This window comes from Phragmites australis, chromosome 10, assembly GCF_958298935.1.
Source record: "Phragmites australis chromosome 10, lpPhrAust1.1, whole genome shotgun sequence".
NCBI classification, from domain to species: domain Eukaryota; kingdom Viridiplantae; phylum Streptophyta; class Magnoliopsida; order Poales; family Poaceae; genus Phragmites; species Phragmites australis.
The window spans coordinates 23,577,872-23,593,302 of NC_084930.1; the positions used below are offsets into that span (position 1 = coordinate 23,577,872).

At 45.2% G+C, this 15,431-nt stretch overlaps 1 protein-coding gene across 1 annotated transcript; it reads left to right on the forward strand.

Moving 5' to 3' along the window:
* The first annotated feature begins 2,539 nt into the window (after positions 1 to 2,539).
* On the forward strand, positions 2,540 to 5,112 carry LOC133930384 (butanoate--CoA ligase AAE1-like). Its single transcript, XM_062377021.1, has 2 exons — positions 2,540 to 2,815; positions 3,139 to 5,112. The coding sequence occupies exons 1-2, from the start codon at positions 2,606 to 2,608 to the stop codon at positions 4,675 to 4,677; spliced, it is 1,749 nt and encodes a 582-aa protein (XP_062233005.1). The 5' UTR covers positions 2,540 to 2,605; the 3' UTR covers positions 4,678 to 5,112.
* Positions 5,113 to 15,431: the final 10,319 nt, after the last annotated feature.

Genomic DNA, 15,431 nt, shown 5'->3' on the forward strand with positions numbered 1-15,431 from the left:
CACTTAGAGACTCTATGTCTTCTCGAGATGTATTTTCTAACATCCTTTTTCGATATTATGGTCCATCTCACTACTCACCTTGTGAAGGAGATTTATTTTCTTGGCCCCATGTTCCTACATCAAATGTATCCATATGAGATATTCATGGGCATTCTCAAGTCGTACATAAGGAATCAAGTTTTGCCTAAGGGTTGCATCACGCAGGGTTACTCTACGGACCAGGTAGTGGAGTGGTGCGTTAATTACATGAACCTAGATAACCCAATTAGTGAGCCTCATTCTCACCACGAGGGCAGGCTCGCAGGTCATAGCATTCTAGGGAAACATGTAAGTACTCTTGAGCCAAAGGCACACGACCGAGCTCATTTTATCATGTTGCAACAAATGAGTGAAGTGTCCCCATATATCGACGAGCACAAGTAGTTGCTTCTTCAAGAGAATCCAGGGCGGACCGAAGCTTGGCTTGTGAAACAACATATGCAAAGGTTCAACACTTGGTTTCAAGATTGAATCAATCAATCGAGTACTCATACAAGTCATTTGATTAGGAAACTAGTAGCAGACTTATATAAACAATTATAACATAGTAATGGTACGATATAAAGGGTTACACATTTTACACGGTTGCTCAAGATCAGAAAAGCACATATCAGAACAGAGGTGTCCATATAGACACTTATGATAACAACATGCACATGAGCACATACTATGGTCAGATAGAGGAGATCTGGGAACTAGATTAGTTGGGATGCAAGATACCTCTGCTTCGGTGCCGTTGGGTACATGGGATAAAGGACGTTTACGGAAGACAAGTATGGATTCACTAGTGTTAATCTTAAACATGTCAGATATAAGGACGAACCTTTCATATTGGCTAAACAGGTTGCCCAGGTGTTTTATGTGACTAAAACGTCAAATAAGAAACTCCATATGGTTCTCGCCAGGAAAAGACAGATCATCAGAGTTGAAAACATGGTCAATAAGGACGAGTACAATCAATTTGATAAAATCCCCCCTTTTGCTACTGAAATCATGCCAGAAATTGCACATAACGAGAAGACTCCATACCTGTGTTCTGACCATAATAAAGAGATCTATGACAAGAAACCACGAAAACGATGAGTACAGGGCCAATGATGCATGAATCAATATAACCTCAAATTTTTAATATTTATAGTATTCAGTTAAGTCTGAATTTCATGTGGATTGAAACCCTAAGTTTGAATATATGAGACCCATTAGCATCTTGTTATAATATTGTGGATTCATGAATTTTGATGAATTTTCATGAATTTTGCTGAATTTAGATGAATTTCTAACTATTTTCTAACTAATATACTAATTTATAACTTCTATCTATTTTCTAATTGGTAATTTTAAAAGTTATTAGTGACGAGTAGTAAACGCTGTAGTGACAGGTAGTAAACGCAGTAGCGACAGGTTACAACTATGACCCGTCACTAATGTGAAAGTCATTAGTGATGAGTGATAGCTATAACCCATCACTAATGTGAAAGTGATTGGTTATAGCTATCACCTGTCACTAGTGACTAGTCTATATATATAACTCGAACCATAGCCCCCGATCTCTCCTCTCCTGATTTTGCCTAACTCCCGAAGCTACTGCATCCCTCGTCCTCCCGACGTCTGCCGCCTGATGCCCGATGAAGCCGTCGTCCCCTCCTCCTCAACACCGCCGCCTCCTCCTCCTCACCCGACGCTCCCTCCTCCTCGACGCCCGATGCCCAACGTCGCCGCCACCCCCTCCTCCTCCCACCACACGCCCAACTTAATCGGTACTCTCTAGCCATCAGAGTTAATAACTCATGTATTTTTTATTGCAGAATATATTATACTTGCTCACGTATGTTTTATTGCGGAATATTATACGCCGTGATAGTTTGCATAGTAAAATGCATAAATATGCTTTCCATTTTGTTTGCAGCTATCCGAATTATGTTTGCATAGTGATTTTTGTTTTATTCAATCTTAAACTTGAGCTCTATTGTTTTAACTGAAACGATTTTTTATTTGATTTACTTTTATAATCTCTAAATTCATGCTAATTTGCTTGCCCATTTATTTTATCTTGTTTTTGAGTTCATTTTAATTTACTTACAACTATAACAAAAATGCTTACAACCTTGGTGAACAGGGGAAGAAGATATGAATTTTTTTCAACTTTTTTTGTGTTTTTTTTGTGAAACTTTTTTGTTTGTTTTCGCCGCACGTTAAAGTAGATCCGTAAAGTGCCAGAAACCCGGAGCCTTCGATGCTAAATTAAATTGAGCATCGAAGGGGTTTGCGTGCCCAAAAACAGAAATGGGGAAGTGCGTCTCGACCAGATTTTGCATGAAAGAGATATGCGTGCCGAACCAACAAATCATGTGCGGTAGAAATTTAGCGAAGTCATTGTAAATAACCTTGTCCTTTTCACTAATAATGGTAGAACCAAGTACCGGTGAAAATTCGCATCTAGGGTACTGGAAAAGTACAAAACATCATCTATCTCGATTGGGCGGAGCAGCAAATTCACGTGGCTTTTAACGCTCTGGCTCTCGCGCCATTTCCGTCCCAAGTCGTCTGAAACGGCGCGCGCACCGCGATGATGGAAGGTACCCTGCTCTGCACCGCCAACTACGCGCCGCTGACGCCCATCAGCTTCCTTGAGCGCACCGCCCTCGTCTACCCTGACCGCCCCGCCATTGTGGCCTCCGGCGGCGTCGGCTTGCGACGCACGTGGCAGGAAACACGGGCGCGCTGCCTCCACCTCGCCGCCGCCCTCGCTGGACTCGGCGTCGCGCGTCAAGACGTGGTAATTGAGAGACAGGCTGCTTTATTTGCTTTCCTTCCTCCTCCCCTGCTGCTGTCTGTAGTTTGTAGTCTGTAACCTCAACTATTTCTTGCTCCCGCCGAGCATTGACTTCTACATACGAAAAGTACCTTTCTTTTTCAGGAAGCTGCTACACAAAAAATAAATTTGTCATAACTTTTGTTCCGAATTGTTCCCTTCTTCTCCATCTAGGTTTATATCATTATGTTTAAGCAATACTCCTATACTAATTCAGAATTTCAGGCATCGGCCGTCGGTACTCGCATCATAAGCTATGACGACTGTGATCTGCTTTTGTTGTGCAGGTTGCCGTGTTCGCACAAAACATTCCTGCGGTGGTCGAGCTCCACTTTGGCGTTCCGATGGCCGGCGCCGTCATCTGCGCGCTCAACTCGCGCCTGGATGCCGCGATGGCGTCGGTCCTGCTGCAGCACTCGGAGGCCAAGGTCGTCTTCGTCGACTGGGCGCTGCTTGAAATTGCCCAGGAAGCTCTCAGCCTCGTGACCAAGGCAGGAGCCAGGCCTCCTCTTGTGGTGTTAATCAAAGAACTTCTCTACGAATCATCACCGGATTCTGATGACAATCTAAAAACACTTGTTCGAGCTGAACACTACGAGTACGAGGCTCTGCTTAGCTATGGCGAGTCGCTGGACTTTGCTATCAGGTGGCCGGCCGACGAGAACGAGCCGATAGCGCTGAACTACACGTCAGGGACGACGTCGAGGCCCAAGGGCGTGGTCTATAGTCACCGCGGGGCTTACCTGAATAGCATCGCCACCGTGATCATGAACGAGATGGTGGGCATGCCGTTGTACCTGTGGACCGTCCCGATGTTCCATTGCAACGGCTGGTGCCTTGTCTGGGGCGTGGCGGCGAAGGGCGGCACCCACGTCTGTCTCATCAAGGTCACCGCGGCCGCAATCTACGATAGCATCGCGCGCTACAGCGTTACCCACATGGGCGGTGCGCCGACGGTGCTGAGCATGATCGTGAACGCTACAGAGAAGGAGCGGCGGCCGCTGCCCGGTGGGAGTCCAGTCACCGTCAAGGCCGGCGGTGCACCGTCACCACCGCAGATACTGCTCCGGATGGAGGCGCTTGGGTTCCATGTCATCCACGGGTACGGCATGACGGAGACGTACGGCCCAGCAACGTTCTGCGCGTGGAAGCCCGAGTGGGACGCGCTGCCGCCGAAGCAGCGGGCGACGATCAAGTCCCGGCAGGGGCTCCACCACCTGGGACTGGAGGTGGACGTGAAGGACCCCGCGACGATGCAGAGCGTGCCGGCCGACGGGCGGACCATGGGGGAGGTGATGCTCCGGGGCAACACGGTGATGAGCGGCTACTACAAGGACGCGGTGGCGACAGCGGAGGCACTGGCCGGCGGGTGGCTCCAGTCGGGGGACCTGGCGGTCCGGCACAGTGACGGATACGTGAAGATCATGGACCGGTCCAAGGACATTATCATCTCGGGCGGGGAGAACATCAGCACAATCGAGGTGGAGGCGGCGCTTTTCGCGCACCCGGCGGTTGCCGAGGCAGCAGTGGTCGGGCGGCCGGACGAGTACTGGGGCGAGACGCCGTGCGCGTTCGTGCGGCTGAGGGACGGCTCCGAGAACGTGGGCGCGGAGGAGGTGATAGCCTTCTGCCGGGCGCGGCTGCCGCGGTACATGGCGCCGCGGACGGTGGTGTTCGTGCCGGAGCTGCCCAAGACGGCGACGGGGAAGGTGCAGAAGGTTGCGCTGCGGGAGCGGGCGAAGGCCATGGGCAGCATCTCCGGCTCAAAGTCCAGGAAACAGCGGGGAGGATCAGAATCAGACTCAGGGACGAGGAGCAAGCTCTGATTGAATCAATATGAAGATCATTAGTGCAGCATTGTGTTGAGGCAGAACAATTAATATAGAAAAAAATCTATAAATAACAAATAAACATATGGATTGGAGATGAGAAAAGTTCATCTCAAACTCATAGAAGTAATACTTTCTCAGTAAGCTAGCATTTTCTCGAGTTCTATAACGAACTGATGAAAACTAACGACCCGTTAAAAATATGACTAAGGGAATAGATGGCTCGGAGATTGCTGCCTGTTTCCTAGACTCTTGTGATCTTCAGGTTCAGGCTATAGCATGAAGAGTTCATCATCACTCAGGGTTAGTGGTTTATTCTCAAGCTACTGGCTTGGATGCTCATCCTTTTACTATCTCTGAATCCGCACACCCTCTTTCTTCCTCTGTTCCTCCCGCGGATACAACAGTATGGAGCATCTGTATTAATTGGTTTTGTGGCATCCTTCGAGGGCACCCCTACGTTTTGTTTTTATCTTTTCCCAAAGATTGCCAAAGTATTATGCTTCAGAGACTACATCAATCAATTTTGCGATGTGTGCCATGCTTTATCTTTATGAGATATAGCTGGAGGGTAAAATAACCAATATGAAGAGTGGGGTAAAATAACAAATACGAAGATTGGACAGTGTTCTCGATAGTCTTGTGTTGTTATTTGATTGCCTACATAGTCGTGAGTAAAGCAACTATACAGCTTAACAAACCCCCACCATTTCACTATGGGACCGTTTAGATCCCCGTTGAGCCTGGAAACGTGAAATTGAATTTAGGTTCTTGGGCTGGCCTGTTTGCGAGCACCCTATATTTAAATTGTTGGGCTGGTCTAACATTCGCCTTAACACGGGAAAAATGAACTGAATTTTCCCTACTTACAACTTCAGATATTAATTAAATCATTCAACAAAGAATGGTCATACCCAGACTTCACTGAAAGCTCTGTTATACCATGTACCAATAGTAGATGTACCAATAGTAGAGAGGCAGAACTGAAAACGAGTAAAACCGATACGCTATTATCATGCATGATTTAATATGATGACATCATTACGAGTATACAATATATATAAGGACTGCCTTTCAGAGGCTAGCTGCCATGGAAGTTTATACCATGTAGGAGAAGCAGCACTTCAGGCTGCCAAACACACAGGTGCACCGGCTGGTACAGCTGATGCTCGATTGTCTTTATACGTCCATATACACCTAGATATATTTGCGTGGCAGCATGTGTTCTCCGACCTACGACGGTGAAGGTGGAGGTCTCGGCCATCCATAACTTTGTTTCGGTGGCATGCTGCCACTGTACGTGGAGTCATCCTTCCTGCCTTTGTGTCCTTCCCAACTGCATCATGCAAAAAATTCAGTATTTCTCATGGCCACTCTATTTTCGCTCAAATGGGATCTGTTTATAAATTCGACATCAAACTGCGTACTCTCAACAAATGCGTGGGTATCTATGAGAGTGTTTTGGTTTGTGTATTTCCGTCTGTGTATATGTTTGCGCGCGAAATTAGAACAAGATAAATGAGAGAGAATTTACGCGCGCCATTGGTGGTTTGAGCTGCAAGTTGCCGAGCAGAAGCTTGCAGCTCCGTCGCCGCGAGGAGAAACGCCACAACGATGATGCAAAGCACCACTAAGGATCTGGACGCCATGTTCTCAGCTAGTTAAATTTTGGAGTGAATTGTACAAAACTACAAGTATTTTATCATTTGTAACATAAAATTACAAGTAATGTGATCAGTAATACAAAACTATAGGTATTATGCACCAATTTTACATAAAACTTGATTTTATTGAATTTACTCAAAAAATAGTCTTATATTTTCTCCAAAAATCCTAAAACTTTTTTACGTATTTCATAATCTATGTGTAACTCATTTTAATTGGATTCATAAAAAACATGTGTAGATTTTAAACTAAAAGTCTCCAAAAATCCGAAAATTTGAAAACAAATCATTAATATTATTCTTATATGATTTAATAATGTCTAAAATTATTTCTATCCTTATTTTATATGGTAAAAAAGTGATTTCCTTTATAATGCTCATTTACATACTTCATTTATATACTTACAAAGGAACTTACTTTTTCACTATATAATTTAGGGCTTGAAATAATTTTAAAAATTAGTCCATCACATAAGAAGAATATTAGTGATTTTTTTCTAGATTTTTAGGATTTTATTTGAGGCACTAATAATTGTTAGGTGTTATAAAAATAGTCTTTTTAGAGAATTTTATTTTACATTCTACATAATTTTTAGGTGAATCTAATTAAAATGGGTCGTACATGGATTATAGAACACATACAAGAAGTTCTAGAATTTTTCGAGAAATATAAATATTTTTTAAAATAAATTCAATTAAAATTAGGTTTTGTGTAAAACTGATGCATAATATTTGTAGTTTTATATTACTATACACAATACTTATAGTTTTATGTTATAAATGGTATAATATTTGTAGTTTTATGCAATTAAAATTTTATGTGTGTTCATAAAATCCTAGCGAACAGGTGAAGAAGATGTAACACCAACATTTTGTTGACGAAGAAGTAGCATCAATCAACATGCTGAAATCACGGAAGACTTCCGTAGACGAAGTCCACGCAGCAACGCCACCATAAGTAGAGACAGAGGTCCAACTCAACTATAGGATATTATTGGGCTCCGCATCCGCTATCCACCTTGTGTACAGGATAAGAGTCCTAGACATCAGATGGCTTTGGCCGCTGGTGAATATAATCCAGCCAAACAACCAAAGCAGGTAGGTCTCCAGGTGCTTCGAGACCGAGTACAAGCCGACCACTGAGTGCATGTATGTAGGCTACAAGTAATGCAAATAATGATGAGTAAAATATCAGAAAATTATGAAATAATTGGGAAGTTAAATTGGAAGGTACCTAAAACTGTAGGATCCACTTCTTCGTGGGCCCTCATGGATCTGACAGGAACTCGAGCGCGTAGGCAGGTGCGTCGTCAGTCTGTGAACAGGGGAGAACAGCTGATACATGATGTTCATCTAGTCTGCATCCATGTCAACGACTCCAACGGCAGCTCCGGCGCAAGGTAAGCCTAACAGGTAAGCTACGTTTTGTAACGTTGGAGCCATCTCGCCGCAGGGGAGGTGGAAAGTATGGGTCTCAGGTCTCCATCGGTCAACTAGAGTAGCGATTAGCGAGTGGTCAAAATGGAATTGTCTCACCGCTGCCTTAGGGTTCTTTGTCGCTCGGGCATCCACCAAACGGCACAGTGATAGAGTTCAGGTGCTGCCAACCTGCACCATTAGGAATAAAACGTGAATGTGGGGCATGCAATACATAAATAAATCGGCACATACGTAGCTCCCCAGGGCCATGTGGTCGGAATACCCCTAACTCCGTCTGGTGAACGGCAGACAAGAAGCTGCGGTGCTTCTTGTCCACTGCAGAGTCAAGAAGCTCGGGGGTTAGAGGGTGCGTCATATCTGCATTGAAACCAAATGTACATGAATATATTACAACAAACAAGAAGAATATATATTGAATCCAAATATACATTGCAACTACATACACATAATTACGTGCACAGCATATAACATACACGTACGAAATGTTATATGAATATATTGCAACATGTAGGTACAAATGTAAGGTCCAAATGTAACGTAGGTAACAAAGGCTAAGACCGTACAAATATAACATCAAGATACACTAAATACATTCAATCTTAACCGCGGTCATGCCCCCACCTACACAACAGGTATATTTTTTGGACAATACTTGTATGAGTGACCTATTTCATTACACTTACTGCATCGCTTCACCCTTGGACCCGCCTCAGATTCATCCATATCATTTCGAATCCGGTGAGTTTGTCAACGTCCCGGTGTGTTCTTCATCCTTTTGAAGTCTGGCACATAGATTCATGAGGGACCTGGATTACTTGTAAATGTATTAACAATGTCGTAGCCATACAACTCATGGTTCCATATGTTCAGTATCTGATTCTTCATAAAGTACTTAGAAACATATTGCCTGGGAAGCATATTGTGCTCCGCACATGCAGCTATGACATGTGTATATGGCTTGTGTAGCAATTGTGGCCTCTAGCATATAGATGCATGATCCACTCCTAAGTACGCACTCTTGCACATGCCGCTCACGTCTTCCACCCCTACGACCCTTATCTCGGCACAGGACACTGAACCTGTGCTCCGCAGTCCCCCCTTGATTAGCGCGGTGCATATGTGCCTTCTTTGTGGCCTTCTCCATATACTCACATAGCATCAATCCATACAGCATACGTTTATCTTCCATTGCCTTCGAAGCAGTTGCGTAGCGATCAATAAAATATCTGCAAGTCCCATGCATAATACCTTCTACAATTCCAACAAGTGGGAGGGACCTCATACCTCGCATGACCCAGTTGTAGATCTCAACAAGATTAGTTGTCATTATCCCATACCTTGCCCCACCACTCTCATACATCAAAGCCCATTTTTTTTGGCTCATTTTGTATCCACTATGAAAAGTTCCTGATAACTGACCCTGACCTCCTTACTATCTGAGAAGTATCTGTTGGGAGAGGTCCAAGAGCAATCGGTTCATCACCTGTGGCTGCTAGCTCAGCTATCTGCTTCATGGTTAGTACGTCTAGTCTTGCACACAGGGCATTGAACTTTCTCTGCTGGTTCTGACTGCACAATTTCTTGAAAAGCTTCATCAAGTCTTTATTTTTTAATTATCGCTAAAAGTTTGCACCCATATGCCGCATGCACCACCTGCTCTTCAAGTCGGGTCACTTTGCTGTAACACACCGTCGAACACTCCCATATTGCATATGTAGCAAAGCCTACAACAACCCCGCGTATCTATCATGAATCAAACAAATATTTGGCCGGTCCAGAACAATAGCATGCTTCACTTGCTCAAGGAACCAATAGCAGCTATCCCTGTTCTCACGCTCCATGAAGGCAAACCCCAGTGCCAGGACTTGGTTGTTCTCGTCGACCTCAATTGCAGACAATATCTGTCCTTTATACTTCCCAGTGAGGAACGTCCTGTCCAGGCAAATGATGGGTCGACAGTGCTAAATGCTTTGATGGTTGCCACAAATGCAAAGAAATCACGCTGCAATACTCGTTTCCCGCTATACTTCACATCAGTTGAGGGGTAATGCTTGATGTTATAGTAACTTCTAGGGTTTCTTGCACATATTGTGGCTAATTGACGCGGTAGATTATGACATGAATCTTCATATATCCTAAACCTCATCTCAATAGTCTTCTGTTTCGCCCTCCATGCCTTCGCATAGTTTATTGTATACTGAAACGTTTCCTCAATAGCACGGATTATTGATCATGACTCATACTTCAGGTTGTCCACAATCTACTCATACATAATATTAGTAACAAAAGCAAATGACAGGTTCTGGTGAGAGAACTCTATTTCCTCAATGTGATAATTATGCTCCCTTACTATTGAGCACTGCTAGTAGTCAACCAACTTCTTCCTGAATACGTGCACCCGCCAAGGACAATCAGGCATCAAACACTTCATGTCGTACTCCTTTTTACTTGACTTCACAACCTTGAACTGCCTCCGAAGAGACAGTGACCAGAATTTAACTGCATCAATAACAGACTACTTAGTAGGGTACATAGCACCCTGAGACACCTCATTCTCATGATACTCCCATGGTGTCCGATTAGCCTCACTAACCACTAGCTTCGAAAATTCCTGATTCCTCCACTCTACAGGAACAGGAGTATTTCCCTCCTCGTCAGATGAATCCTTATCGGCACGGCTTCCTCCAGCTCTTGATCCTCCATCTCTTCAATTATGCTAGGGATGTGCTCCCCCTCATTGGCTACACCCATCGGTTGCATCTCACGCATATCCCTAACATCTTGCTTGTCCTCGACATTTACCGGGTCTAATTCATCTACCACTATCTGACTTGTTCCCGCTACTGCTTCAGTAAAATTCTATCTAGCTCTGCGTTGATCACATTGAATAGAACCAACAGAGACATGTGTTGGGTCAATGATGGACGATTATACATCAGGAGGCATAACGGCACGGTGATTGTCAGACATCTCATGCCTAACGGCCAAAAGGGTTCTGAAGTCCTAGTCTCCTCGTGTGTGCTCTCTATCGAGTTCATGTTTATGTGCTGATTGAATGCGTAACTTGATAAAAGTTCGTAGAAAATCCGATATGCTCTAAGCCCTATATTAGCCTTTTTGCTTACTATTATGGTCTTCTCGGGTACTTAAGGGCCGCTGTCGGTGGATGAACACCGCAAGCAGGGATCCTGAGGGACCCCCTTTGAGATTCAGCCGGGGGCCTGATTCTGGATCTACCTCGTACGTGGATTTAATATGAATATATGAGATCTAGGCGGGACGGATGATCGTCGGCTGGTGAGAGAAAATGCTCAAGGGATTTAGACAGGTTCGGGTCGCACGGAGCGTAATACCCTACTCCTGTGTGTATGATATGCTATTAATGCTTTGGAATGCCTTTCTCTGGATCTCTGTATTACAAGGTTTTTTGTCTAAGTCTTGAGCTTCGGTCTTGCTTCGAGTCACCCTGTCTAAAGCTTGACCTCTATCAGTCGTCGTCCTCTTCGAAGTGCTCTCCCCCCCCCCTTTATCCTATCGGGGGAGGCTCGGCGTGCCCAGAACGGGGGCACGAGTTCCCATGAGCCATAAATGGAAAGCAACCGTCATGGGGCTACAATTTGATGTTATCGGAGTTGAAAATGCACCTTTGACCGGTCCCGTCGCCCATTACGCCCAACTTTAGCAGGTGCAGGGGGCCCACCGGGCAGCCACCGAACTGGCCCGCATGCCCGCTCGGTCAGAGCAGATCTGACACAGTAGGGGCGCAGGCGATACACCTCGAGCCCAGCGACGATATCTCCAAGCCGTTTCCCTTATGGGCCCCGCAGGATGACGTGCGATGGGACCCGTCGCATTAAATGTCCCTATGCCTTCCTGCCAGGCGGTGGCAGGGACTGACGTACTCAGTACAACAGGCATGGGGGGAGTGGTTGGATGTGACCGGCCACGCTCCCTCTTAAATGCAGCATCGGACCTCCCACCGATTGACACCTCACTGTGGAGCTTTGTGGGGTCCACCGGCAAGGGGCTTCTCGGGTCCTTGGGGAACTATGGGTGCTCGGGGGCCAACTGTTCATGGCCTCGAGCACCCCTCCCAGAACTGCCTCTTCTCGGGTCCTCGGGGAACTCTGGGTACTCGGGGACCACTGTTCATGGCCCCAAGCACCCCTCCCGAAACTGGCTCTTCTCAGGTCCTTAGGGAACTCTGGGTACTCGGGGACTATTGTTCATGGCCCTGAGCACCCCTCCCAGAACTGCCTCTTCTCGGGTTCTTGGGGAACTCTGGATACTCGGGGACCACTGTTCATGGCCCCGAGCACTTCTCCCGGAATTGGCTCTTCTCGGCCCCTGGGGAGATGGTCCCCGGGGAAAGGCACCACGTGGCATTCTGCTATCCTGGCCTTGGGACTCGGGGACCCCTGGTCCCCATGTCACCGACAGCTGCGCATCTAATGACTTATCTAGCTATGATTTCAGGTATCATAGTATACCATTGATCGATCTCAAGAATAACGATAGCACGCTCTGATCAGTTTTGCATCTATTCGTGCTAAACTCTATTTCATAGATAAGGAAATAGCAGTGGTAGCATATTAGATAGGAAAATATCTTCAGTGCCTCTAGTACAATTATCAAACAAGAAGAAGCCTATTACATATTTAATGGAAAAGCTTAGGAGATATCCACCTACAAGAACACCACTTAAAATTCCCTTCAAGGGATTTGACTGTCCTGGAAACAACGTCGGGGTGCGAAATCTCAAGCACCGAGTATCCATCCTAGTCGTAAGCTGGACTTGTCTGACAGAAGCCCAGAGTTCAACCAGGGTTGGTAATCCCTGGTACTGGAGGGACTACCTTAGAGGTCAAGCCCAACAGAACGGTTTGTCCTTCATCCAGGGGATAACTTTCCAGTCGAGAGGATACCAAATGTCATAATTCAAAGCATGAATGGAAACTAGTGTCTGAGCATTGTGTTCAGCAGGATCATCAATTTGGTCACCCCAAGATTACAAGAAAAATACGTGAGTCTCGTCCAAGATATGTCGAGTGCCCTCCAGACCAGGCTACCAGAGTTCGAACTCTGTCATCGACTTTTCCAATGCTGCAATGACTCTAGATGGATCCCCTGAAGCAACCCCATCTAGGAAATCAGCAATGCACCACCAGAATTTGCTACTGGAGATTTGGAACCACTGCAGTGGACCATCGACAAGAAACACATGCACACCCCTTATCATCTGAAGATGGAAACATGTCATCCTTGGGCAAACAATGACGAATAGCATTTCATCCTTTCGCACCATACATCCCTCCAGGCTTACCCAAAACGCATCATAAGAAAGTGGTGGAAGGTCGGACAACCATCCTATCACTAGGTTGATCACTCTGCCCTTGATCTGGCGCCCTCTCTCGATGACGATCAAGAGCCCACTTGAGCCCCCCCCCCCCCCCCCCGACTATCTCCCAACTGTCACCGATTAAACCTTGGAAATGAAGATTGAAAATTGCTTCGCTCCCCAGACGATGCACCCTGATAGATGAGCCCATGGCTCCTTCGGATATGATCAATACCAACAATAATCCTCAAATCATACAAGGTCCAATTACAAGAGCACGTGCATGATAATTAGACCACCAGGTGAACTCGTTTCTCAGTGTTCATGTTTCCTTGGATGGATTACTACTAAATTCTTGTGATATTTTATTGCTTAGAAATATGGGAGAAGCACTATAACCTTTCCCAGATGTCACCCTCGAAGGCCAAGTCTATTCGGACTCGAGGCTGAGCTCTAGTCGAAGTCGTGGTCATAGTCGAGTCTTAAGACAGCACGTCAGCAAAACAGGCATAACTCTCTCATACGAAATCCATTTTAGGCATTCTTGGACTTGCTGGAAAGCTTATGATGAACCCTTTCCAATGGATCTATGCTCAACAAAATATTCCTTATAGTTTATTTAGAGTCAAAGGAATAAGGTGTTGCATCACCGTTCTGGACCGTGTCGGGTTTTGTAATCATATCGAGGTTGGAGTCCAAGTTGTGCACGCCTCTTTCCATGGCTGCACAACCCTAGGTTGACTCCCTCATGTCCCCTATAAATATACGGTAGCCATCATAGTTTAGGCTAGAGTTTAGCTTAGATTATTCTATTTTAGACAGTTTCCGTTTATCGGTTTGTTGAACCCCAAACTCGAGTACTTCACTAGTAATTAGCAATATTCAAATTGTATCTACCTGTTCTTGCTTGTATTCTTGATTCGCTTGCAGGAAAAGCCTTCTTGGCGAAGTCAACCGCGTCTTGGCACGGTTGATAACCACGGAGTAGTGGTGTAGTGGTTACGAGGGTTCTCGATCTGTTCTGTTCGGAGCCTTTGGATCATCAACGTCGAAGCTCCACCAATCGACTTATCATATTACCTTTCGGAAGATCGGGTAAACGCGCATCAAGTAGTATCAGAGCCTCGGTTGCCCGTTAGGTAATCTCAGTTATCCCCTTTGTTTAGTTTTGTTCCATTACCTAGAGTCCAGAAAAATTGCCAGACAAAAATATTTAGATCATAGTTTTTTCACTGTCCAAACCACTTTGAGCTTTTCGCAATTTTGTTTCTAGTTTTTGCGTTGTTGAGTATGAGTCCATCATCGGTGTCTTTGTTGCTGGTTGAGTCATCGTATTCTAGTTTCTAGTGTCAAGTCTTTGCTGTCTTAGTCGTCGTGTATCTCGATTTGCCCTTGTCTACTTTAGTCGAGATTGTGTCATAGGCCGTGTCGACCACTAGTCAAGTTCGACCATCAACTCGGGTTTAACTACTAGTTATGTTCGACCACCTACTCCGCTTCGACCACTGTCGGGTTTGACCATCAACTCAGGTTTGACCACTAGTTGTGTTTGATCACCTACTCGGATTCAACAATCTACTCGGGTTCGACCACTAGTCAAGTTGACCATCTACTCGGGTTTGATCACTAGTCACTCCGACCACCCACTCGGGGTTCCGACCAGTCACTCTGACCATCTACTCGGGGGTCCAACCAGGTACTCCACCCACCTTCTCGAATCCGACCACCACAACCGAAAGAGAGGTAGCCAAAGTTCAGAGAGAGAGAGAATATCTTTTTATTACCTTTATACCCCTGCTCTTCGAAAAAAGTTTGTGACCCATATACCTCTTTCTACTTAGAAAGGTCAGTAGAAGAGTTTTGAGTTTGTGTCACATTCGCAAAAAAAAAGGCAAGCAAGAAGCAAAAAGTGCCAAAAAAGAAAAAAAAAGAGAGTGCAAAAAGAGAGAATTAAAAAAAAAGAGAATCAGTTTGCATTGCGAAATTTTTATTCCATTATGCTTGTGTCTGATATAGTCTTTGGCTTGCTTGAGCTAGTTCTAGGAACGTTTGGGCCAACAACTGTGACAAGTACTGTGGACTTTTATTCAGCTTTGCTAATTTGATTTCATTAATTGCTATTCTTTGCTACTAAATATTGTTTGTCTAAGCTACATATTCTCTCGATCAGAACGGTATCTTCCCTTGCAACTACCTCACTTGCACCCGATAAGGTATTACGAACCAGCCACCAGTTGTGCCAACTGCGGTGATTGGTAAGAACACTTTCAAGAGCGTGGTAAGACGCTTGAGAGTGTGTGATTCCACAT

Coding starts and splice junctions, on each gene's coding strand:
- LOC133930384 (XM_062377021.1), top strand. CDS start 2,606: ATGATGGAAGGTACCCTGCTCTGCACCGCCAACTACGCGCCGCTGACG. Junction 2,816..3,138: donor GCGTCGCGCGTCAAGACGTG/GTAATTGAGAGA, acceptor TTTGTTGTGCAG/GTTGCCGTGTTCGCACAAAA.